Source organism: Gymnoscopelus braueri, assembly GCF_963280865.1.
Source record: "Gymnoscopelus braueri genome assembly, chromosome: 1".
NCBI lineage: Eukaryota > Metazoa > Chordata > Actinopteri > Myctophiformes > Myctophidae > Gymnoscopelus > Gymnoscopelus braueri.
The window spans coordinates 2,116,381-2,143,396 of record NC_137603.1 but is presented as its reverse complement, the minus strand read 5'-3'; the positions used below and the strand labels follow the sequence as shown (position 1 = coordinate 2,143,396).

Here is a 27,016-nt window from a genome sequence, read left to right as displayed (position 1 = left end):
GAGTAATAGTATAATAGTGTGCCACTGCTGCCAGCGAAAACGAGCGATTTTACTGTACCTTTAGAACAATTATGGAATATTCTCTGTGACCTCCGTCCTCACGGAGATCAGCTCATTACACACACAGGGCTGTTGTAGTATAGGGAAAAATACAAATTGTCCGGTCGCGATCCTCCATTCCAGAGGTATTTTGATTATTATTACAAAACATACCACTTCAGCCCTACACATTTCGGCCATTTGAAAATAGACGATCTACAAGCTCACAATGTGTCGCGATGCGAAGCATTGAGAGCTTTTAGATCTGCTATTTTCAAAATATTTTTATACATTTTTATACATTTTGAAAACTTCTGCATAATGAGTACTTCTACTTTTGTACTTAGTACATTTTTGTACTTTTACTCAAGTACATTTTAAATTCCGGACTTTTACTTGTAACAGAGTATTTTTACATTGCAGTATTGATACTTTTACTTAAGTAACAAATGTGAGTACTTTTCCCACCACTGATAGCGAGTACCTTGACAAGGCAGCCTCTCTGAGCACCCAGAAACCTGAGACCCCTGGTCCCTGTGTGTCTCATGAAAGGGTTTATGTTCATATCTTGAATGGCTATTTTGATTTATACCAGGTACAGTACATTTTGCACTTAATGCTGCTATCTTGTGGACTGTTAGTTGTGTGGATGATTAATTGTCCAACAGTGACTGAATATATATATTTTTAAATGCTATCTTTTGTTGAGTTTTTATTACACAATACTTACTCTGACCTTTTTGAATCCTGCACTTGACAAATAACCCAAAGTATGAAAACAACTAAAACTAATAAAAGCTAAACTAAAACTAAGCGTTCTCACAAAAATAGAAACTAAATAAAAACTAGCAAACCCGCTCTAAAAACTAACTAAAACTAACTTAATTAGAAAAGAAATTGTCAAAACTAACTAAAACTAAACTATAATGAAAAATCCCAAACTATTATAACCTTGAAAAGAGTCTCTAATGCGTTGTCCAGGGTGATTCAGGGAAGGGAGAAGAGTCTAGGACGTCTAGAGACTATGTTTTGCACCCTGTCCGTCCGTCCGCCCGTCAGTCAGCCCGTCCGTCCGTCCGTCTGTGAGCAGCTAATCTCCGACACCGGCCACTCGCAGCGAAACTGTGCACACACACTCCCTGAATGCCAGAGCAGAACCACTGCCCCGAAATGTTCACATGGGCCTGTTATAGTGCCACCAGGAAGTCGATGTATTGAAAAACACAGTTTTTGATATTACTCCTACAGATTTTGTCCAAACATCACGCAAATCTGTACACAGTATCTCTATAGTCAGTAAATGAAACAGGTCTTGGCTAAGATTGGCTTCTAAAGTTTGCAGGAATGCTCTGTTTGAAACAAAATCCCTTAAATCATGAACACAGCGTGCAATCCGTGAATCCGTTATTATGTAAGCATTTTGGTATGAAAGCCAGCATTCTTGATCCTGTGTCATACAAACCAAACCGCGTGTAAATCGTTTGAGAACTCAGTGAGTTGTGGTGCTTTTCATGCCTCAATAAGCTTGGTTTATACTTCAACACACGACAATATCGCACGTAGAAAATCGCTGATGTACAAACGCACAACAAGTCGTCTCCGCTTGTGGAGTGAGCGAGTGAGCAGAGATTTGAGTGTTGGAATTTGGCTAAAGGAGTATACAGGCAAGCAAACTTGTAGCTTTTCGGCAATTTTGAATCCAAATAGGTCATGTGTGTGAATCTTGCGACCCGTCCCGTATTGCTGTTGGCAACCCTATAACAGTTATACAATAATGCTAAAAGGATAACACAAAAAGCCCTGGGAGTTTGTTTCCATTGTGGTCCTGTGTATTCAATTCATCAAGACATATAAAGACACAATAATAGGGCTGTAGTACTCGAGACCGGTCTCGGTCTCGAGACCGGTCTCGAGACCGCTTTTTGATTTACTCGGTCTTGTCTCGGTCTCACCCATAGTTTGACTCGGTCTTGACTCGGTCTCGCCCATAATTTGACTCGGTCTTGACTCGGACTCGGACTAAGGGACTCGGGACTCTACCCCCACCGAGTCCACTCGAGTCCAAGACCAAGTCACTACAATGCAATGAAATAATTTTATTATACCCATATTATGAGGAGCCCATTCACATTAACATTATAAGAGAGCTGTCTGGCGCTTATGGACAGCTTTCTTGGAGCACATCATCTTGCAGCAGTTGACAGCGCAGCAGCAGCAGAACACCAGCAGTCCTGTCCCTCTAGTTTATATTCTTTTAAAATTATATCCACGAACAGGTGTTTATTTATTTATTGTGTGTTCACTGTGTAGCCTGTGGTTGTTTTAATCATCAGTCTCTAATCATCTAAAGATGAATAGAGACTGCTTTCAGTAAGGTTTCCTTGCGCACATTATACTGTGTCACTCACTGCAGTAAATATATCAGTCCAAGCAGCAAAACTAAAAACATTAATTAACATTAGATCCTGACCGATGCTGTCGTCGGCTTGTCTGGAGATATACCTACATGTAATGTACAAATCACTTAAATTATCTATTCTCTTGTAAGTTGTACCACATTGTGCGTAATTGCGCACAGGGAGACTGACCTCTTTCTGCTTTTCATATTAAGATCAATTCTATTTCTATAATTCTATCAATCCTATTATTTATTTCATACAATAAAACAATAAGTAGGCCTACATCCAGAAACATTTTCACCATGAATATAAAAGCATCAACCTGTATGCATGAGGCAAATACTCTGTAAAAGTAATTGAGCTGTGTTCAAACTGTTACTTGAGTAAAAGTATTGGCTTCAAAATATACTTAAAGTACCAAAAGTGAAAGTACTAAAATATTTGAAAATAGCCGATCTACAAGCTCACAATTGTGAGCTTGTAGATCTGCTATTTTTTTTATAGTCTACTCTATGGTATAAAATATGGCCAAAGTGGTTAATATATTTTTATTATGTAATAATTTATATCTGCTGCAAACTACGTTTTCAAATAATTGTAGTCGAGTAAAAGTACAATATTTGCCTCTGATATGAGTAGAAGTAAAAGTATTGAAAATTGGAAATAATCCAGTAGTAAAAAAAAATACCTCAACATTGTACTTAAGTTGTACAGTACTTGAGTAAATGTACTTAATTACTTTATTTTACACCATTGGATGAGATTTAAAAGTGCCATGTACATTTATTTACACATAGTGACAATACACATTTTCACACATTATGCATACTTATTGAATAGAGCTCATTGTAGTAGGCCAGGCATACCTAATTTTGAGCTTTTCCAAAGTCAGAAACATATAATTGCAGTGTTTCAGATCAAGATTGTTTTCTGTACCTATAAAAAAAAAAAAAAAAAAATCTGGTCTCGGTCTTGACTCGGTCTCGCCCCCCGTCGGTCTCGGTCTTGACTCGGTCTCGCCCCCCGTCGGTCTCGGTCTTGACTCGGACTCGACCCCCTCCCTGGCCTCCCGGACTCGGTCTTGACTCGGACTCGCCCCCCCTCGGACTTGGTACTGACTTGGACTCGCTTTAGGTGGTCTCGACTACAGCCCTACACAATAATATGCAAGAAATCATCAATACTAGGAGCAATAAAAGTATATTCACATAACGTGTGTGTGTGTGTGTGTGTGTGTGTGTGTGTGTGTGTGTGTGTGTGTGTGTGTGTGTGTGTGTGTGTGTGCGCGCGCGCGCGCTGGTCCATCCATCCAGTGAGGCTGGTGCAGGCTGTGGTGAGGCAGGTGCAGAAGGCGGTGACTGACAAGGACGAGGCCTCTCTGCTGGACAGCCTCAGACTGGAGGCCCTGGGTCTGCGGGGGGTCATGGACGACAACGCACAAAGGTACCTGGACCAGCTCACTAACAAGGTACACACACACACACACACACACACACACACACACACACACACACACACACACACACACACACACACACACACACACACACACACACACACACACACCTCACCACCTGCTGAGTCTTTGATTAGACAGCACTCTGTTATTGAGTTCAGAGGTCAATATTGAAAAAAAAGCATTCAACCAAGCTGTGTAATAATGTGGTTTAATGTGTATGCTGTCATGTGTGTTTGTTGTAGACAGTGGTGTGTCGTGTGTTTAATGGATACACTGCATTGTGTGTGTGTGTGTGTGTGTGTGTGTGTGTGTGTGTGTGTGTGTGTGTGTGTGTGTGTGTGTGTGTGTGTGTGTGTGTGTGTGTGTGTGTGTGTGTGTGTGTGTGTGTGTGTGTGTGTGTCCTACTAGACGGTGGTGTTGGACAAAGAGGAGATCCAGAGAGTGGTCATCTCCTGTAATGCTGCAGCCGAGAGACAGAGTAAGAACCTGGTGTTTTCTGACAACATGTCCACTTCAACATGTTGATTGATTGATTGATGTACTTTATTTAGTAAGACATGAGAACATCAGTACATGGAAGTACAAATTCACAATACAAGGTCTACTAAACTGGAAGACTCATTAAGCACTGAGCTTGTTTAAGATGAGATCCCCTTGCACACAAATCATGATGCCGATTACCCATTAATTAGTATTAGTAGTGTGGTTGCCACACAAGACAATAAGTCAAATTGACACATTGGGAATCGTGTGCTTGCATTTTGCTAAGTGATATGTTTTAGAGTTTAATTCATTCAAAACCCACAAATTGCTTCTGGGCAACCACACTTGCAATTTTCCTAAAGTGCATCTTCCTAGTTATTATTATCATTATCATTATCATTATCATTATTATTATTATTATTATTATTATTATTATTATTGCTGTTAGGCGGCTAGAGGGCAGAGAGCCGCTTCCCCAGGCTGCCTGCTCTAGCTCTCTTTCTTTTCTTGCCATTATTCTGCAAGTGGTAAATTAGCTAAATCTGCTCTGCTGTGCATGATAATTAAGGGTTAATATTAAACAGCATTAATGTAAACCTATAGGGTTACTACTACAAAATATTCAGCAAAACGTAAGTATACTGATAGCTTCACATGTTCGACTACCAACAACAAATTATACTGACACTCCATTGATCATGTAGTGGTGTTCAATCCATTGATTGATTTACTTGGTTGTTAAGCAGGTGGGCAGTCGGGAAATCGCCAGTGGTGGAAAGTACATGTACTCAAGTGCTGTACTTAAGTAAAATTTTTAGGCATTTTTACTTCATTAGTATTTCCAATTTGCAATACTTTTACTTCTACTCCACTACATCTCAGAAGCAAATATTCTACTTTTACTGCACTGCAATTATTTGAAAACCTTAGTTACTAGTTACTTTGTAGATTTCGATTATTATTAACCACTTCAGCCCTATAAACATTTCGGCCATTTGAAAATAGCCGAAATGATCTTTCAAAAGATTTTTATACATTTGAAAACTTGTGAAATGGGATATTCTGCATATTTACTTTGGTACTTTAAGTACATTTTGATACCAATACTTTTGTTGTAGTTTTACTCAATAACATTTTTATTCCGGACTTTTACTTGTAAGGGCACGGTCACACCAAAATATGGCTGCCGGCTGATAAACTCTTTTGCAGCCAGCGCATTCTAAAAACAGAGTAGCTTGCAGCGCAATCTGTCCCAATAACCAGTGACCCACCTGTCACTCACCTTGAAGACCCGCCCGTAGCCCGCAGTTGCTCAATTGCGAGCTACGTCGCTACGAGCCATGTCGCTTCCTGAGTCTTGGGATGGTCTGCCTTCGACTCACCCGATCGGTGAGGGGAAAAAACAGCATCTGTCTCGCGCATTTATCTGCTTCAAATAGACAAGGCGTATAGAGCACATAAACACAAGGTGTGCGCGACGTGCGGATAGATGCGCAAGACCATCAAACCACGCCATTCCCATTGAAAAGCATTTGCAGATTCCGCCTCATAGAACAAAAGTGCGGTGTAGCCGTGCCAACAGAGTATTTCTACATTGCAGTATTGATACTTTTACTTAAGTAAGAAATGTGAGTACTTTCTCCACCACTGGAAATCGCTAATTAAGGCTCAGCTGCGCTGGATGAGACTTTCTTAAATTCTTCACAACGAGACGAAATGGATGCAAGAAGTGAAGTTATAGTTTGGCATCTGACTTAGGGGATTAAACTATACACTTGTTTTATTTGTTACCTGGTGGTTGGTCACTAGTAATGAATGTTTTAGAGGGCCTACATTTACTCGAAAGGTTTTGCAACTCTGCACACACATCACAAGTGGCAATAAATGACGTATTTTAATGGTCTAATGGCCCAATAGCGCCTCCCTACAAAATGTCAACGTTAAAGCCCCACAATACGATTCCATTTACGTCAATTTATGTCAAGATAAGTTATGACAGGGGTGTGCAGGCCGCACAATTGGCTCTCGCAGGCCGCAATTGGCCCGTGGGCCGCCTATTGGGGAACCGTGCGTTAGGGAATCATCTTCAGGGAAATGTCAAGTGTTGCCCCGACGCAAGTCGTGGGTTGCAGCTGTCATGACCGGGGAATCCTTGGGGGGAATATGGTGTTTCTATGAGATAAACGTGCGTTCGTTCTCTCTCTCTCTCACACACACACACACACACACACACACACACACACACACACACACACACACACACACACACACACACACACACACACACACACACACACACACACACACAGAGGTGATGTCTATATCTTCTTTGCCGTTGAGCAGGCTAGTGGTCTAACTGGTATATTCTGTCCTGTGTTTGTCATTACAGAGCTGAACAAGAGGCAGTGTGAGGTATTGTATGACTACCAGGCACAGCAGGAGAATCAACTGGAGCTCGAAGTGGGAGACATCATTGACTTCATTAAAGAGGTACATTTATTATCCTCACCTGGCTGGCTAACACGCTAAGTAACAGGAAGACAGCTACTGTACTGTATTCCCTAACTCCAAGCTAGCAAACTTATTAACTATTGTTATTACATCTCTGCCATTCCCCTGCATATTGTTGCACAAACTGTCTGTATAATGTAGAGTTAGAAGGAGAGCTCGTCATTGAAGTCATGGTGTATGTACTGGTACTGGTATACTGGTAATGGTGCAAGGCTACTGGTCTATTTAGATACTTTTGTAAGACCTTTGGTTTTCTATTGTTTATTTGCATGTCATCATGTCATCCTGGGTCAATTGACCTGGTTGGAGTCAGTGTCCTGATTGTAGTTTGTAAGCTAGACAGACAGCAGATCTGCCTCTAAGATGTACGACACAGGGAGGGGGTGGGGCTAGATGACCAAGTATGATGGTGCACCGTGGCGCTCAGGCGCCGCAGTGGTAAAGTCCCTGTGAATCCACAGTGGCGCTCAGGCGCCGCAGTGGTAAAGTCCCTGTGAATCCACCGTGGTGTTCAGGCGGTGCAGTGGTAAAGTCCCTGTGAGTCCATCGTGGTGCTCAGCCGGTGCAGTGGTAAAGTCCCTGTGAATCCATTGTGGTGTTCAGGCGTCACAGTGGTAAAGTCCCTGTGAATCCACCGTGGTGTTCAGGTGTCACAGTGGTAAAGTCCCTGTGAATCCACCGTGGTGTTCAGGCGTCACAGTGGTAAAGTCCCTGTGAATCCATCGTGGTGTTCAGGCTTCACAGTGGTAAAGTCCCTGTGAATCCATCGTGGTGTTCAGGTGGTGCAGTGGTAAAGTCCCTGTGAATCCATCGTGGTGTTCAGGTGTCACAGTGGTAAAGTCCCTGTGAATCCATCGTGGTGCTCAGGTGGTGCAGTGGTAAAGTCCCTGTGAATCCATCGTGGTGCTCAGGCGTCACAGTGGTAAAGTCCCTGTGAATCCATCGTGGTGTTCAGGTGTCACAGTGGTAAAGTCCCTGTGAATCCATCGTGGTGCTCAGGCGTCACAGTGGTAAAGTCCCTGTGAATCCATCGTGGTGTTCAGGCGTCACAGTGGTAAAGTCCCTGTGAATCCATCGTGGTGTTCAGGTGGTACAGTGGTAAAGTCCCTGTGAATCCATCGTGGTGTTCAGGTGGTGCAGTGGTAAAGTCCCTGTGAATCCACCTTGGTGCTCAGGTGGTACAGTGGTAAAGTCCCTGTGAATCCATCGTGGTGTTAAGGTGTCACAGTGGTAAAGTCCCTGTGAATCCACCGTGGTGTTCAGGTGGTGCAATGGTAAAGTCCCTGTGAATCCATCGTGGTGCTCAGGCGTCACAGTGGTAAAGTCCCTGTGAATCCATCGTGGTGTTCAGGTGGTGCAGTGGTAAAGTCCCTGTGAATCCACCGTGGTGTTCAGGTGGTGCAGTGGTAAAGTCCCTGTGAATCCACCTAGGTGTTCAGGTGGTGCAGTGGTAAAGTCCCTGTGAATCCATCGTGGTGTTCAGGTGGTGCAGTGGTAAAGTCCCTGTGAATCCACCGTGGTGTTCAGGTGGTGCAGTGGTAAAGTCCCTGTGAATCCATCGTGGTGTTCAGGTGGTGCAGTGGTAAAGTCCCTGTGAATCCACCGTGGTGTTCAGGTGGTGCAGTGGTAAAGTCCCTGTGAATCCATCGTGGTGCTCAGGTGTCACAGTGGTAAAGTCCCTGTGAATCCATCGTGGTGCTCAGGTGGTGCAGTGGTAAAGTCCCTGTGAATCCATCGTGGTGCTCAGGCGTCACAGTGGTAAAGTCCCTGTGAATCCATCGTGGTGCTCAGGCGTCACAGTGGTAAAGTCCCTGTGAATCCATCGTGGTGTTCAGGCGTCACAGTGGTAAAGTCCCTGTGAATCCATCGTGGTGCCCAGGTGGTGCAGTGGTAAAGTCCCTGTGAATCCACCTTGGTGCTCAGGTGGTACAGTGGTAAAGTCCCTGTGAATCCATCGTGGTGTTAAGGTGTCACAGTGGTAAAGTCCCTGTGAATCCACCGTGGTGTTCAGGTGGTGCAATGGTAAAGTCCCTGTGAATCCATCGTGGTGCTCAGGCGTCACAGTGGTAAAGTCCCTGTGAATCCACCGTGGTGTTCAGGTGGTGCAGTGGTAAAGTCCCTGTGAATCCACCGTGGTGTTCAGGTGGTGCAGTGGTAAAGTCCCTGTGAATCCATCGTGGTGTTCAGGTGGTGCAGTGGTAAAGTCCCTGTGAATCCACCGTGGTGTTCAGGTGGTGCAGTGGTAAAGTCCCTGTGAATCCATCGTGGTGTTCAGGTGGTGCAGTGGTAAAGTCCCTGTGAATCCACCGTGGTGTTCAGGTGGTGCAGTGGTAAAGTCCCTGTGAATCCACCGTGGTGTTCAGGTGGTGCAGTGGTAAAGTCCCTGTGAATCCACCTAGGTGTTCAGGTGGTGCAGTGGTAAAGTCCCTGTGAATCCACCGTGGTGTTCAGGTGGTGCAGTGGTAAAGTCCCTGTGAATCCATCGTGGTGCTCAGGTGTCACAGTGGTAAAGTCCCTGTGAATCCATCGTGGTGCTCAGGTGGTGCAGTGGTAAAGTCCCTGTGAATCCATCGTGGTGCTCAGGCGTCACAGTGGTAAAGTCCCTGTGAATCCATCGTGGTGCTCAGGCGTCACAGTGGTAAAGTCCCTGTGAATCCATCGTGGTGTTCAGGCGTCACAGTGGTAAAGTCCCTGTGAATCCATCGTAGTGCCCAGGTGGTGCAGTGGTAAAGTCCCTGTGAATCCACCTTGGTGCTCAGGTGGTACAGTGGTAAAGTCCCTGTGAATCCATCGTGGTGTTAAGGTGTCACAGTGGTAAAGTCCCTGTGAATCCACCGTGGTGTTCAGGTGGTGCAATGGTAAAGTCCCTGTGAATCCATCGTGGTGCTCAGGCGTCACAGTGGTAAAGTCCCTGTGAATCCACCGTGGTGTTCAGGTGGTGCAGTGGTAAAGTCCCTGTGAATCCACCGTGGTGTTCAGGTGGTGCAGTGGTAAAGTCCCTGTGAATCCATCGTGGTGTTCAGGTGGTGCAGTGGTAAAGTCCCTGTGAATCCACCGTGGTGTTCAGGTGGTGCAGTGGTAAAGTCCCTGTGAATCCATCGTGGTGTTCAGGTGGTGCAGTGGTAAAGTCCCTGTGAATCCACCGTGGTGTTCAGGTGGTGCAGTGGTAAAGTCCCTGTGAATCCATCGTGGTGCTCAGGTGTCACAGTGGTAAAGTCCCTGTGAATCCATCGTGGTGCTCAGGTGGTGCAGTGGTAAAGTCCCTGTGAATCCATCGTGGTGTTCAGGTGTCACAGTGGTAAAGTCCCTGTGAATCCATCGTGGTGTTCAGGTGGTGCAGTGGTAAAGTCCCTGTGAATCCATCGTGGTGCTCAGGTGGTGCAGTGGTAAAGTCCCTGTGAATCCATCGTGGTGCTCAGGCGTCACAGTGGTAAAGTCCCTGTGAATCCATCGTGGTGTTCAGGCGGTACAGTGGTAAAGTCCCTGTGAATCCATCGTGGTGTTAAGGTGTCACAGTGGTAAAGTCCCTGTGAATCCACTGTGGTGTTCAGGTGGTGCAGTGGTAAAGTCCCTGTGAATCCACCGTGGTGCTCAGGTGGTGCAGTGGTAAAGTCCCTGTGAATCTATCGTGGTGTTCAGGTGGTGCAGTGGTAAAGTCCCTGTGAATCCACCGTGGTGTTCAGGTGGTGCAGTGGTAAAGTCCCTGTGAATCCATCGTGGTGCTCAGGCGTCACAGTGGTAAAGTCCCTGTGAATCCATCGTGGTGTTCAGGCGGTACAGTGGTAAAGTCCCTGTGAATCCATCGTGGTGTTAAGGTGTCACAGTGGTAAAGTCCCTGTGAATCCACTGTGGTGTTCAGGTGGTGCAGTGGTAAAGTCCCTGTGAATCCACCGTGGTGCTCAGGTGGTGCAGTGGTAAAGTCCCTGTGAATCTATCGTGGTGTTCAGGTGGTGCAGTGGTAAAGTCCCTGTGAATCCACCGTGGTGTTCAGGTGGTGCAGTGGTAAAGTCCCTGTGAATCCATCGTGGTGTTCAGGTGGTGCAGTGGTAAAGTCCCTGTGGTGTTCAGGTGTTACAGTGGTAAAGTCCCTGTGAATCCATCGTGGTGTTCAGGTGGTGCAGTGGTAAAGTCCCTGTGAATCCACCGTGGTGTTCAGGTGGTGCAGTGGTAAAGTCCCTGTGGTGTTCAGGTGTTACAGTGGTAAAGTCCCTGTGAATCCACCGTGGTGTTCAGGTGGTGCAGTGGTAAAGTCCCTGTGGTGTTCAGGTGTTACAGTGGTAAAGTCCCTTTGAATCCATCGTGGTGTTCAGGTGGTGCAGTGGTAAAGTCCCTGTGAATCCACCGTGGCGCTCAGGCGTCACAGTGGTAAAGTCCCTGTGAATCCACCGTGGTGTTCAGGTGGTGCAGTGGTAAAGTCCCTGTGAATCCACCGTGGTGTTCAGGTGGTGCAGTGGTAAAGTCCCTGTGAATCCATCGTGGTGCTCAGGCGTCACAGTGGTAAAGTCCCTGTGAATCCACCGTGGTGTTCAGGTGGTGCAGTGGTAAAGTCCCTGTGAATCCACCGTGGTGTTCAGGTGGTGCAGTGGTAAAGTCCCTGTGAATCCATCGTGGTGTTCAGGTGGTGCAGTGGTAAAGTCCCTGTGAATCCACCGTGGTGTTCAGGTGGTGCAGTGGTAAAGTCCCTGTGAATCCATCGTGGTGTTCAGGTGGTGCAGTGGTAAAGTCCCTGTGAATCCACCGTGGTGTTCAGGTGGTGCAGTGGTAAAGTCCCTGTGAATCCATCGTGGTGCTCAGGTGTCACAGTGGTAAAGTCCCTGTGAATCCATCGTGGTGCTCAGGTGGTGCAGTGGTAAAGTCCCTGTGAATCCATCGTGGTGCTCAGGCGTCACAGTGGTAAAGTCCCTGTGAATCCATCGTGGTGTTCAGGTGTCACAGTGGTAAAGTCCCTGTGAATCCATCGTGGTGTTCAGGTGGTGCAGTGGTAAAGTCCCTGTGAATCCATCGTGGTGCTCAGGTGGTGCAGTGGTAAAGTCCCTGTGAATCCATTGTGGTGCTCAGGCGTCACAGTGGTAAAGTCCCTGTGAATCCACCGTGGTGCTCAGGCGTCACAGTGGTAAAGTCCCTGTGAATCCATCGTGGTGTTCAGGCGGTACAGTGGTAAAGTCCCTGTGAATCCATCGTGGTGATAAGGTGTCACAGTGGTAAAGTCCCTGTGAATCCACTGTGGTGTTCAGGTGGTGCAGTGGTAAAGTCCCTGTGAATCCATCGTGGTGTTCAGGTGGTGCAGTGGTAAAGTCCCTGTGAATCCACCGTGGTGTTCAGGTGGTGCAGTGGTAAAGTCCCTGTGAATCCACCGTGGTGCTCAGGTGGTGCAGTGGTAAAGTCCCTGTGAATCTATCGTGGTGTTCAGGTGGTGCAGTGGTAAAGTCCCTGTGAATCCACCGTGGTGTTCAGGTGGTGCAGTGGTAAAGTCCCTGTGAATCCATCGTGGTGTTCAGGTGGTGCAGTGGTAAAGTCCCTGTGGTGTTCAGGTGTTACAGTGGTAAAGTCCCTGTGAATCCATCGTGGTGTTCAGGTGGTGCAGTGGTAAAGTCCCTGTGGTGTTCAGGTGTTACAGTGGTAAAGTCCCTGTGAATCCACCGTGGTGTTCAGGTGGTGCAGTGGTAAAGTCCCTTTGGTGTTCAGGTGGTGCAGTGGTAAAGTCCCTTTGAATCCATCGTGGTGTTCAGGTGGTGCAGTGGTAAAGTCCCTGTGAATCCACCGTGGCGCTCAGGCGTCACAGTGGTAAAGTCCCTGTGAATCCATCGTGGTGCTCAGGCGTCACAGTGGTAAAGTCCCTGTTAATCCATCGTGGTGTTCAGGTGATGCAGTGGTAAAGTCCCCGTGAATCCACCGTGGTGTTCAGGTGGTGCAGTGGTAAAGTCCCTGTGATTCCATTGTGGTGTTCAGGTGGTGCAGTGGTAAAGTCCCTGTGAATCCATCGTGGTGTTCAGGTGGTGCAGTGGTAAAGTCCCTGTGAATCCATCGTGGTATTCAGGTGGTGCAGTGGTAAAGTCCCTGTGAATCTATCGTGGTGCTCAGGTGTCACAGTGGTAAAGTCCCTGTGAATCCACCGTGGTGCTCAGGCGGTGCAGTCGTAAAGTCCCTGTGAATCCACCGTGGTGCTCAGGCGGTGCAATGGTAAAGTCCTTGTGAATCCATCGTGGTGTTCAGGCGTCACAGTGGTAAAGTCCCTGTGAATACACCGTGGTGCTCAGGTGGTGCAGTGGTAAAGTCCCTGTGAATCCATCGTGGTGCTCAGGTGGTGCAGTGGTAAAGTCCCTGTGAATCCACCGTGGTGCTCAGGCGGTGCAGTGGTAAAGTCCCTGTGAATCCATCGTGGTGTTCAGGCGTCACAGTGGTAAAGTCCCTGTGAATCCACCGTGGTGTTCAGGTTTCCCAGTGGTAAAGTCCCTGTGAATCCATCGTGGCGCTCAGGCGTCACAGTGGTAAAGTCCCTGTGAATCCATCGTGGTGTTCAGGTGGTGCAGTGGTAAAGTCCCTGTGAATCCACCGTGGTGTTCAGGCGTCACAGTGGTAAAGTCCCTGTGAATCCATCGTGGTGCTCAGGTGGTGCAGTGGTAAAGTCCCTGTGAATCCATCGTGGCGCTCAGGCGTCACAGTGGTAAAGTCCCTGTGAATCCATCGTGGTGCTCAGGTGGTGCAGTGGTAAAGTCCCTGTGAATCCACCGTGGTGTTCAGGCATCACAGTTGTAGAGTCCCTGTGAATCCACCGTGGTGTTCAGGTGGTGCAGTGGTAAAGTCCCTTTAAATCCATCGTGGTGTTCAGGTGGTGCAGTGGTAAAGTCCCTGTGAATCCACCGTGGCGCTCAGGCGTCACAGTGGTAAAGTCCCTGTGAATCCATCTTTGTGCTCAGGTGGTGCAGTGGTAAAGTCCCTGTGAATCCACCGTGGTGCTCAGGCGGTGCAGTGGTGAAGTCCCTGTGAATCCACCGTGGTGTTCAGGTGGTGCAGTGGTAAAGTCCCTGTGAATCCACCGTGGCGCTCAGGCGTCACAGTGGTAAAGTCCCTGTGAATCCATCTTTGTGCTCAGGTGGTGCAGTGGTAAAGTCCCTGTGAATCCACCGTGGTGCTCAGGCGGTGCAGTGGTGAAGTCCCTGTGAATCCACCGTGGTGTTCAGGCGGTGCAGTGGTAAAGTCCCTGTGAATCCACCGTGGTGTTCAGGTGGTGCAGTGGTAAAGTCCCTGTGAATCCACCGTGGTGCTCAGGTGGTGCAGTGGTAAAGTCCCTGTGAATCTATCGTGGTGTTCAGGTGGTGCAGTGGTAAAGTCCCTGTGAATCCACCGTGGTGTTCAGGTGGTGCAGTGGTAAAGTCCCTGTGAATCCATCGTGGTGTTCAGGTGGTGCAGTGGTAAAGTCCCTGTGGTGTTCAGGTGTTACAGTGGTAAAGTCCCTGTGAATCCATCGTGGTGTTCAGGTGGTGCAGTGGTAAAGTCCCTGTGAATCCACCGTGGTGTTCAGGTGGTGCAGTGGTAAAGTCCCTGTGGTGTTCAGGTGTTACAGTGGTAAAGTCCCTGTGAATCCACCGTGGTGTTCAGGTGGTGCAGTGGTAAAGTCCCTGTGGTGTTCAGGTGGTGCAGTGGTAAAGTCCCTTTGAATCCATCGTGGTGTTCAGGTGGTGCAGTGGTAAAGTCCCTGTGAATCCACCGTGGCGCTCAGGCGTCACAGTGGTAAAGTCCCTGTGAATCCATCGTGGTGCTCAGGCGTCACAGTGGTAAAGTCCCTGTGAATCCATCGTGGTGCTCAGGTGGTGCAGTGGTAAAGTCCCTGTGAATCCACCGTGGTGTTCAGGCATCACAGTTGTAGAGTCCCTGTGAATCCACCGTGGTGTTCAGGTGGTGCAGTGGTAAAGTCCCTTTAAATCCATCGTGGTGTTCAGGTGGTGCAGTGGTAAAGTCCCTGTGAATCCACCGTGGCGCTCAGGCGTCACAGTGGTAAAGTCCCTGTGAATCCATCTTTGTGCTCAGGTGGTGCAGTGGTAAAGTCCCTGTGAATCCACCGTGGTGCTCAGGCGGTGCAGTGGTGAAGTCCCTGTGAATCCACCGTGGTGTTCAGGTGGTGCAGTGGTAAAGTCCCTGTGAATCCACCGTGGCGCTCAGGCGTCACAGTGGTAAAGTCCCTGTGAATCCATCTTTGTGCTCAGGTGGTGCAGTGGTAAAGTCCCTGTGAATCCACCGTGGTGCTCAGGCGGTGCAGTGGTGAAGTCCCTGTGAATCCACCGTGGTGTTCAGGCGGTGCAGTGGTAAAGTCCCTGTGAATCCACCGTGGTGTTCAGGTGGTGCAGTGGTAAAGTCCCTGTGAATCCACCGTGGTGCTCAGGTGGTGCAGTGGTAAAGTCCCTGTGAATCTATCGTGGTGTTCAGGTGGTGCAGTGGTAAAGTCCCTGTGAATCCACCGTGGTGTTCAGGTGGTGCAGTGGTAAAGTCCCTGTGAATCCATCGTGGTGTTCAGGTGGTGCAGTGGTAAAGTCCCTGTGGTGTTCAGGTGTTACAGTGGTAAAGTCCCTGTGAATCCATCGTGGTGTTCAGGTGGTGCAGTGGTAAAGTCCCTGTGAATCCACCGTGGTGTTCAGGTGGTGCAGTGGTAAAGTCCCTGTGGTGTTCAGGTGTTACAGTGGTAAAGTCCCTGTGAATCCACCGTGGTGTTCAGGTGGTGCAGTGGTAAAGTCCCTGTGGTGTTCAGGTGGTGCAGTGGTAAAGTCCCTTTGAATCCATCGTGGTGTTCAGGTGGTGCAGTGGTAAAGTCCCTGTGAATCCACCGTGGCGCTCAGGCGTCACAGTGGTAAAGTCCCTGTGAATCCATCGTGGTGCTCAGGCGTCACAGTGGTAAAGTCCCTGTGAATCCATCGTGGTACTCAGGTGGTGCAGTGGTAAAGTCCCTGTGAATCTATCGTGGTGCTCAGGTGTCACAGTGGTAAAGTCCCTGTGAATCCACCGTGGTGCTCAGGCGGTGCAGTCGTAAAGTCCCTGTGAATCCACCGTGGTGCTCAGGCGGTGCAATGGTAAAGTCCTTGTGAATCCATCGTGGTGTTCAGGCGTCACAGTGGTAAAGTCCCTGTGAATACACCGTGGTGCTCAGGTGGTGCAGTGGTAAAGTCCCTGTGAATCCATCGTGGTGCTCAGGTGGTGCAGTGGTAAAGTCCCTGTGAATCCACCGTGGTGCTCAGGCGGTGCAGTGGTAAAGTCCCTGTGAATCCATCGTGGTGTTCAGGCGTCACAGTGGTAAAGTCCCTGTGAATCCACCGTGGTGTTCAGGTTTCCCAGTGGTAAAGTCCCTGTGAATCCATCGTGGCGCTCAGGCGTCACAGTGGTAAAGTCCCTGTGAATCCATCGTGGTGTTCAGGTGGTGCAGTGGTAAAGTCCCTGTGAATCCACCGTGGTGTTCAGGCGTCACAGTGGTAAAGTCCCTGTGAATCCATCGTGGTGCTCAGGTGGTGCAGTGGTAAAGTCCCTGTGAATCCATCGTGGCGCTCAGGCGTCACAGTGGTAAAGTCCCTGTGAATCCATCGTGGTGCTCAGGTGGTGCAGTGGTAAAGTCCCTGTGAATCCACCGTGGTGTTCAGGCATCACAGTTGTAGAGTCCCTGTGAATCCACCGTGGTGTTCAGGTGGTGCAGTGGTAAAGTCCCTTTGAATCCATCGTGGTGTTCAGGTGGTGCAGTGGTAAAGTCCCTGTGAATCCACCGTGGCGCTCAGGCGTCACAGTGGTAAAGTCCCTGTGAATCCATCTTTGTGCTCAGGTGGTGCAGTGGTAAAGTCCCTGTGAATCCACCGTGGTGCTCAGGCGGTGCAGTGGTGAAGTCCCTGTGAATCCACCGTGGTGTTCAGGTGGTGCAGTGGTAAAGTCCCTGTGAATCCACCGTGGCGCTCAGGCGTCACAGTGGTAAAGTCCCTGTGAATCCATCTTTGTGCTCAGGTGGTGCAGTGGTAAAGTCCCTGTGAATCCACCGTGGTGCTCAGGCGGTGCAGTGGTGAAGTCCCTGTGAATCCACCGTGGTGCTCAGGCGGTGCAGTGGTAAAGTCCCTGTGAATCCACCGTAGTGTTCAGGCGGTGCAGTGGTAAAGTCCCTGTGAATCCACCGTGGTGTTCAGGCGGTGCAGTGGTAAAGTCCCTGTTAATCCACCGTGGTGTTCAGGCGGTGCAGTGGTGAAGTCCCTGTTAATCCACCATGGTGTTCAGGCGGTGCAGTGGTAAAGTCCCTGTGAATCCACTGTGGTGTTCAGGCGGTGCAGTGGTGAAGTCCCTGTTAATCCACCATGGTGTTCAGGCGGTGCAGTGGTAAAGTCCCTGTGAATCCACTGTGGTGTTCAGGCGGTGCAGTGGTGAAGTCCCTGTTAATCCACCATGGTGTTCAGGCGGTGCAGTGGTAAAGTCCCTGTGAATCCACCGTGGTGTTCAGGCGGTGCAGTGGTGAAGTCCCTGTTAATCCACCATGGTGTTCAGGCGGTGCAGTGGTGAAGTCCCTGTTAATCCACCATGGTGTTCAGGCGGTGCAGTGGTGAAGTCCCTGTTAATCCATCGTGGTGCATCCGGCTTTGTCTAGGTGAACACAATTGGCCCGTGTTCGGGGGAGGGAAGCCGGGAGGGGAGGGTGTCTCTGCATGTATTCCTATAGCCTGGGGAGGCACATGTGTTAGGCGGGAGTAGTAGGACGAAGGCCCAATGTCCTCCCGGTGGGGGCTCCTCACTGGCAGGTGAGTCAGTAGGATACGACTGCAGTAACAACACAGAAATGTGTGTGGAGAGGAATTAATTGGGGAGAAAAAGGGGTTAAAAATAATTGCCTACTCTGAATTTTAGGAAACAATAAAGAAATAAAATAACATCCTCACTATAAACATAAATACACAAACAACATAAATGTGACCATGCATTCGTGTGTGCGTCACATTCATTTATATATATATTTTTTGACTATTATGTTTCATGTTGTTTTTTTCATATATTTTGGTTGGAGATGTTACTCTCCAAATGTACTTTCAGAGCATGTTGTCCAACTTTTAACAATACATCAAAATACATAGTGGAAGTTCAGGTGGATAAACAATGCCTTATGTCTTGTACCTTCAGGGTGGTCATGTTGGATGGTGGTTCGGTACCTTGAATGGCAAGTCTGGGTATTTCCCCTCCAACTATGTCAAAGAAGTAGAGGCATCGGGAGCTGAGACAGGTAAGACTGCTGTCTGGGTTTCATTAAACAAGCTACACCATGACATTTTTTTTCTTCATATTTATTTGTGTTTTTTTGGGTTCCCCAGCGTCCATTCTACCCCCAATTAAATTACATTACATTACATTACATTACAGTCATTTAGCAGACGCTTTTATCCAAAGCGACTTACAATAAGTGTATTCAACATAGGTAGGGAACGAAAACTACTAATCACCAGAAGTCTTTAGTGCATTTTCTGCAAAAACAAGCAACCAAGAGTATACCTAGCGCTAAGGTAAAAGTGCAATATATCAGCTACCTATTTCCTTAAACAGATGAGACAAAATAGCTAAATCAAATGAGCATGAGCTAAAACAAATAAGTGTATCGACTAAACAAGATCCAATAGACAATCCAATAATCCAATAAACAATACAGCAATATAAAACAAGCGTTCGTAGAAAACTAAATAATAAAAATAAATAATCAAATAAATAAATACATAAACAAACAAACAAGCAAATAAATCTGAACACTCTGGCTTTCACTTTTCTGAGAATGTGTCTCTGAAGAGGGAATTTCATTTGCTACTGGCCAATCACAGCGGGCCTTGGCTTTAGGATTTCAAAAGAACATGTTACTGGCCAATCACAGCGGGCCTTGGCTTTAGGATTTAAAAAGAACATGTTTTCCGATCCGCCATTTTGTTAATTAGGGCCAGAGCACTGCACCTTTGCGAAGTGCTATTGTAATTGCGAAGATTATTATTTTGTTGATAGTGAAATGCTTTTATGAGGTCCTAAACGTACTCAAAAAGTTAAAGGTAGGGTGATTTTCTTTGGTTAAAATAAGTGTTAAATAGCTCTATATTCTGATGGTACTCATTGCTATAGAGTGTTTGTTCAGTAAAAGGAGTCTCCTTGTCTCTCCAGCTCTTTATAAAACAGAAAATGCATTTTCGTTTCAGTTTCAGTTTCATTTCCAATTTTATCCAATCAGGATAGAGAACTCAATCAGGATATAGATTAAACAAGAGAAATTGGAAGTGATGACATTAAGAAATGAGCAGGCAAAATTGGAACTGGAACACTATAAAAATGAAGCTTAAAAATGGGTACTTTCTCCTGATTGGCTGAGATTTTGACACCTACCGGAAAATGTATTTTCTGTTTATTAAAGAGCTGGAGAGACGGGGAGACTCCTGTTACTGAACAAACACTCTATAGCAATGATTACTATCAGAATATAGTGCTTTAACCTTTTAACAAAATACTTTTTGTTTTAACCAAAAAAAATCCTTACCCTACCTTTAAGCAACTTGCATACACATACACAAGTGGCAAAAAATAACGAATTTTAATGGTCTCAAAAAGGGGCGTGGCCTAATGGCTCAATACTGCCACCTACAAAATGCCAACGTTGAATCCCCACAATATGGTTTCGCCTACATGTATGAAAATTGCTACCCACCAGTACCAAAATGGCTGACGGGAAGTCAGCCATTTTGAATTTATTGTGGCGTTTTAGTGATTTTTTTTTCATCACAGCAGATCATCTGCTTCGGTTCTCTGCGTCTTCCTCACTCACTCCAGCCACCAGAATGTCCTGAAGATGTCTTCTTCTGGTCAACTTCAGATTCTGGAAAGATTAAGACAAAAGTACAAAAAGACACATTGTGGAAGCCTTCACTACCGTGCTTAGTCTTTCATACAGTTTCAGAAATACACAACTAAGACAGCTAGCGGACCCGCAAATTAATTTATATTTGGCCACAGACCCTCATCTGAAAACATGTGCCAGGTACTATAAAAGTACTAGAAGTACTAGTACTTCTCCTTCTGCTTTCTCCCCCCATTCTTAATACACACACAGAGTGTGTGTGTGTGTGTGTGTGTGTGTGTGTGTGTGTGTGTGTGTGTGTGTGTGTGTGTGTGTGTGTGTGTGTGTGTGTGTTTTGATATCCTTGGCCAATAAGATATCGTTCTGTGTTGAAAACAAGCCAACATGAATGTGCTATTGTAGCTAGTGGGGCGGGTGGGTTGAATCTTAGCAAGAGTGTCCCAAATTTCCATGGTTACATCGGTTTGTCATGTTGTATTTCATCCTATCCTGTGTTTCCGAGGCGCCTTGAACGCACCATCAGCAAAAAAAAAGAAAAGCCGAGCGGTCTCTGACATTCATCTGCGCAGCGCGGAGTGAAGTCAATCTAAGTGCAGACTACAGACTACTATGCAGCAGCAGCAGCCGTGATTATAGATAGCCTCTCGGGTTAAAAATGCAAGAGAAGCACCTCTTAGCTTTATAAAAAATCCCTGTCCGTTTATCAGTTGTTGTGTCACTGACTGTAGCACGCTGAGTGATAATGATCCACAGCTGTATTGTTCTTCTTGCAGAGTCTCCGACGCAATATCATTTTGTAATCAAAGAAATGCTTCTGCGCTGTATTAAGTACACACACGACACGCATGAACAACAACAACGCTGCTGGGACCGGGTGTACTGCTTGTGTTTAAAACAAAGTCTTTTTCACAACTTTTCACTGTTGATGCAGTTTATTTTTCTCTCTGCTGCTGCTCTCTCTGGGCTCAGTGGGCTAGAGCCTAATTTATAATTTGCAGCACGACGGTGTCCCGTGCCTAAAATAGCAGACATACAAGCTCACAACGCTTTGTGGATGCAACTCATTGTGGGCTTGTAGGTCTGCTATGTTTTTAAAACATTATGGCTAAACATGGCATAATCCTGGATTGTATTCATATAATATGATAACACAGGCCTGGGTCTTCAACGTTTTTCAGGTCAAGGACCCCTTAGCTGAGAGAGAGAGAGATAGAGAGACCCTTATTATATATACACTGTGTATATATGTCACAGGTAAATTGGCATTCCAGGTAAATTGGAAGGGGAGCGCTTGTTTTTAGGCACGGGCGGCGGGGCTGCGATGCAGGGCTTTTCGAGACAGGTTTTTTTTACGCGAGGCTCGCGAGGAGGAGGAGGAGGAGGCGCGAGGCGGGGCTTTGATATGAGGCGGCGCGAGGAGGAGGAGGAGCGAAGCGGGGCTTTGATACGAGGCCGACCTGGCTTTTGTTGTTCCCCCCACATAGCAACCAGGGACGCTGAACACGCGTTCACACGCACACGTGATAATAGTTATTGTCCATGACGGAGGCGTGCCGACTCAGCAGAGCTTGAGGAGGCAGAGGAGACGTGCCCGAGCGCCTCCAGGCGCGTGTGCCCGCGACGACCGGCCGATGCTCTGCTGGGTCGAATCAGCACCGTCCGAGTTGTGAACCGATAGGGGGAGAATAGGCTTTTCATGGTTACAGTCTATGGTTACTATCCAGTGTCCACGACGACACACATGTGTGCGTGTGCATGTGTGCGCATGCACACACGCGTGCGCACACATGCGTGTGCATGTGTGCATGCGCACAAATGCACACGCACACACGCATGTGCATGCGTGTGGATTCAGTGTGCATTCATTGCCCTCTAGCGTTGGTTCTACAGAATTGAAAACAAGCGCCCCTTTTCCAATTTACCTGGAATGCCAATTTACCTGTAACATATATATATATGTTACAGGTAAATTGGCATTCCAGGTAAATTGGAAAAGAGGCGCTTGTTTTCACCGCCCCCAGGCAATTCCAACGCTAGAGGGAAATGAATGCACACTGAATCCACACGCATGCACATGCGTGTGTGTGCGCACGCATGTGCGTGTGTGCATGCGCACACATGCACACGCATACATGTGTGTCGTCGTGGACACTGGATAGTAACCATAGACTGTATGATAGTAACCCATAAAAAGATCTATTCTCCCGGGTTACAACTCGGACGGCGCTGATTCGACTCAGCAGACCTTCGGCGCGGGCACTCGCGCCTGGAGGCGCCTCCTCGGCCTCAAGCTCTGCTGAGTCGGCGCGCCTCCGTCATGGACAATAACTATTATCACGTGCGGTCCGCGTCGCATCAAAGCCCCGCATCGCGCCTCCTCCTCCTCCTCCTCCTCCTCCTCCTCCTCCTCCTCCTCCTCGCGCCTCCTCGTATCAAAGCCCCGCTTCGCGCCTCCTCCTCCTCCTCGCACCGCCCTGTCTCGAAAAGCCCCGCATCGCAGCCCCGCCCCACACCTAAAAACAAGCGCTCCCCTTCCAATTTACCTGGAATGCCAATTTACCTGTGACACACACACACACACACACACACACACGTACGTTGTGTTCAGTTGATGATTAATTGTGAAGCAAATACTTTGAACAATGGAACATGTAAATTATATTTCCGTTTTGCCTTTTAGGATCTGTTAGGATCTAGTCCCAGAAGCTTGTAGATCTGCTGTGTCTCCACATGTTTGAAAAATGTATCAATATTTGAATCAAATAATTAAGATGAGGCAATGATGTAATAATAACCCATATATATATATATATATATATATATATATATATATATATATATGTATATATTTATATATAAAATACTATTAGTAATAGTAGGCCTAATAATCTGACATATAGATTCAGTGTTAAAACGGATAAAATAATTGCTGTCTGTGGTTTATATGGGCTGTGGCAATGATTTTGACAAATAATAGCTAACAAAAAATGAACTAAATAGTTCATTTTTGGAACCATGAACTTTAGTTCAAAATGTTTAATTATGAACTAACTTTGAACTGAACTAGTTCATGTAGAAAGTGAACTTTCCCAACACTGTCCCTCTGCCCCCCCCCCCCTTCCAGAGGAAAATACATGTTCTTACAGTATGAACCAAGCCCTCTGCCCCCCCCCCCCTTCCAGAGGAAAATACATGTTCTTACAGTATGAACCAATCCCTCTGCCCCCCCCCCCCTTCTTTTGGTTCTTTAAGTTCATTTTCAAGCCAATATTTTTGTACTTTTACTCAAGTACATTTCAAATTCCGGAATAACAGAGTATTTCTATATTGCAGTATTGATACTTTTACTTGAGTAAAACATTTGAGTACCTTTTCCACCACTGGTGTTGGATCATTTCATTATTATTAGGGCCCGAGCACTGCACAGTAGTGCGAAGCTCTATTGAAACTGCAATGATTATTATTCCGCTTCCGCTTCCCGATAATGAATTGCGTTTTTGAGGGGCAATACGTACTCCAAAAGTTACGCAAGTTTGCACACACATTACCAGTGGCAAAAAAATACGTATTTAAATCGTCTCAAAAAGGGGCGTGACCTAATGGCTCAATAGCGCCCCCTACAAAACTTTGTGCTTCAAGCCCGACAATAGATCTGCTATTATTGAAAAATCATGAAAATGTGTGCAAACCTTTGAATATATATTTCTTAAAGCGAACATTTGTAACTCAGATCGTTGCTTCTGGGGGAGGGGGGGGTCCCTAAACATGTTTTCTAAATCCTAACAGTATGTTGCTATATCAGTGGTGCTACGACTTTTCCATGTCAAGGAGCACCAGAATTATATGTAATTTGGCCGCGGACCCCTATCTCAGAATGCGTTGTTCCAGGGACCCCCCAGAAGCACAGATCAGAGTTAAAAATGTTCGCTTTAAAACACAAATGTTCACAATTTTCCCCAAAAAAGTTGCAGATCTACAAGCTCATATGAGCTTGTAGATCTGCTATTTTTTGGAATAGCCAAAGAAGTCTAAAATGGCACAAGATGCTTTCCTGGTCTAAATGTGTTAAGCTGCTTGAGCTCAGCTCAGTGTTAAACCATCTGAGGCTTGATCCCCCCCCCCCCCCCCCCTGTAGCACTTTGAGATCCTTGTCAAATATAAAGTGAATTATAAATAAAATGTATTATTAACAAATTGAAACAGATATAAAATTCCATGTATAAGATGCTTCACCCACAGAGTTTCACCAACAACTCAATGTTCATTCCTCTTGGTTTCAGAGAGACACTTTGTCGACAAACACCGGCCTTTCCTGATTCAGAGAGTGACCAATGTGTATCCCATCCTGGATCTACTCTTTGAGGAGCGTGTCATCACCATGGAGGGCTACCGTAATGTGAGGTCTAAGACCACCACTCTGGACCAGATGAGGGAACTCTATGCACTCCTGACCTCCAGAAAAGCCAAAGACATTTTCTACGAAGGTCTAGAGGAACACGAGAAGTTTCTCCTTTGGAGACTGTAAGTAATTTGCATTTAAATTCATGTTTAGACCAAACACTGCATTAGTAGAAGAGGTGATTTGTATGTATGTATTATTGATTTAAAAAGATAACACTGGTGTTTTCACTCCATCTCTTTGTAACGTTACTGTTGCATCCTGGGAGCCACAGAAAACATTGACATTGTATGTTTCTGTAAACGTCTGATAATTAACATTATGATGTTTCTGAACCCATTTAATATTAATATTGAAGAACTACACAATGTAATAATATATTATAACTGATTCCTTACCTTGTGATAAATGCTCAGATGATGAATAGGAAGGTAGAGCTTTACAGAATGTTTCTCAATAGATCCTCATCATCACCAATATTCTCAATGTCAATATATTTTTTTTTGCACAGATATGGTAATTAACAGTAGCCAGTGGTAGAAAGTAACTAAGTACATTTACTCAAGTAGTGTACTTAAGTTCAATTTATTTTGAACTTTTACTTCTACTCCACTACATCTCAGAGGCAAATATTATACTTTTAATCCATTACAATTATTTGAAAACTTTAGTTACTTTGTAAAACATACATTAACCAGTTTGAAAATAGCCGATCTACAAGCTCTCTACGCGTCGACACCTGGTGAGCTTGTAGATCTGCTATTTTCAAAGGATTTTATACATTTGGAAACTTGTGAAATGGGACATTGTGCATAATGAGTACTTTTACTCTTAGTACTTAAGTACATTTTGATGCCAATAATGTTGTACTTTTACTCAAGTCAATTTTGAATACTGGTACTTTTACTTGTAACAAAGTATTTCTACCACTGGTGGAAAAAATACTCAAATGTAAAGTAAAAGTAGCAATACCACAATATAAGAATACTCTGTTACAAGTAAAAGGCCTGTGTTCAAAATGTTACTTGAGTATTGGCATCAAAATATACTTAAAGTACCAAAAGTAAAAGTACTAAAATGTTTGAAAATAGCAGATCTACAAGCTCATAACGCATCGTGACGCGTTGTGAGCTTGTAGATCTGCTATTTTCAAATAGTCTAGATATAAAATAGGGCTGAATTGGTTAATGTATGTTTTATAATATAATCATTTATATCTGCAAAGTAACTAGTAACTACAAGTTACTAGTTACAAGTTTTTTTAAAAACAAGTTTTCAAATAATTGTAGTGGAGTAAAAGTACAATATTTGCCTCTGAGATGTAGTGGAGTAGAAGTAAAAGTAAAGTACAAATACCTCAGAATTGTACTTAAAGGAGTAGTTCACCCCCAAAATGACTTTTTTTCTATTGATTACTCACCCCATGGAGCCTTGAATTCATGGATTTATTTTTGTTTTTGTCGCATTCCTTCCTTTATTATTTGATTATAATAAATTTAGCCCCATTGATTCCGGTAGGAGACACAAATGCATTTGTGTCTCCTACCGGAATCAATGGGGACAAATTTATTATAATCAAATTATTGTCTTAGGAATGCCACAAAAACAAAAATAAATCCATGAAATCAAGGCTTCATGGGGTGTGTAATTGATAGAAAATAAGTCATTTTTTGGGTGAACTCCTCCTTTAAGTACAGTACTTAAAGGGATACTTCACTTTCGGGCCGGGGACACATTTAAAAAATATATTAAAAATAAATGAAAAAAGTTATGGAAAATTCATGGCCCCCTCACACATTAGTAGGACACTGCGTGTCGTGAGGGGGCCATGAATTTTCCATAACTTTTTTCATTTATTTTTAATATTTTTTTTAAATGTGTCCCCGGCCCGAAAGTGAAGTATCCCTTTAAGTAAATGTACTTAGTTACTTTACACCACTGATACATTGCAATATTTATACTTTAACTTAAGTTAAAAAAATGTAGTATGTTTACCACCACTGACAGTAGCGTTGTTCTTTTTCTCTTAGGAAGTAAGAGATGAAGCGATGAAGCAGGAGTTCTGATGTCTGAGCTGTGGACTGCCTGTTCCTCCAGTCTCCTCCTGTACTTCTATACTTGTCCACCAGATGTCGCCTCATCTCTTCCTTTTGCTTGTAATCCCTGTATTAATCACACATGTGTTGATTACTCATTACCTTCACCTGTTATTTAGCCTGTGTCTCAGTGTCTAAACAGATCGTCTTCATGGCCTTTTACTGTCTCTGCCACTATAGCCTCGTGTCTAGGACCACCAGCAGAACCTCAGAAAGGAGGACAGGCACAGCAGGGACCCCCACATTGATATGTATTATAGCCATGGACCCCCTTCTCAAGATATTTAGTGCCAGGGACCCCCCCAAGATTATTCCAGATTTTTGAAAATGTTTAGAAAATACAAGCTACTGTATGAGCTTGTAGATCTGATCTGCTACTTTAGAATATAGTGTAAAATGGGTTTAAAGGGGTTTAAACTGATTGTGATGCTCTATTAACTCTATTAGCTGGGGACCCCCTTTATTTATGAGCTGGGGACCCCCTTTATTTAGGGAACCAAATGTCACATAAAGTGAATATTATATTATATACCAGGTCATACCTCTATGAGCATGTGTTCACTGTGTGTGTGAGTTGTGATTGAATGGCATATGAAATAAATCAGTCTGGTGATGGACCCTGTGAAGCTGTGTCAGAGCGTCCTCTGTGTTCTAATCAGTGGTGTAAAGTAACTAAGTACATTTACTCAAGAACTGTACTTAAATACAATGTTGAGGTATTTTTACTTTACTGGAGCATTTCAAATTGTCAGTACTTTTACTTCTACTCCACTACATCTCAGAGGCAAATATTGTACT

At 45.5% G+C, this 27,016-nt stretch overlaps 1 protein-coding gene across 1 annotated transcript in view; it reads left to right on the top strand.

The window, feature by feature from the left end:
- LOC308103887 (GTPase IMAP family member 8-like) overlaps positions 1–26,815 on the top strand; it is a 46,467-nt gene extending 19,652 nt beyond the window's left edge. The window contains exons 6-11 of the mRNA XM_080454096.1: positions 3,752–3,906; positions 4,306–4,375; positions 6,770–6,870; positions 18,022–18,121; positions 24,004–24,244; positions 26,153–26,815. Coding sequence (XP_080310222.1) covers positions 3,752–3,906; positions 4,306–4,375; positions 6,770–6,870; positions 18,022–18,121; positions 24,004–24,244; positions 26,153–26,159 — 674 coding nt within the window. The 3' untranslated portion in view covers positions 26,160–26,815. The remainder of the gene's footprint in view (positions 1–3,751; positions 3,907–4,305; positions 4,376–6,769; positions 6,871–18,021; positions 18,122–24,003; positions 24,245–26,152) is intronic.
- The last annotated feature ends 201 nt before the right edge of the window (positions 26,816–27,016 follow it).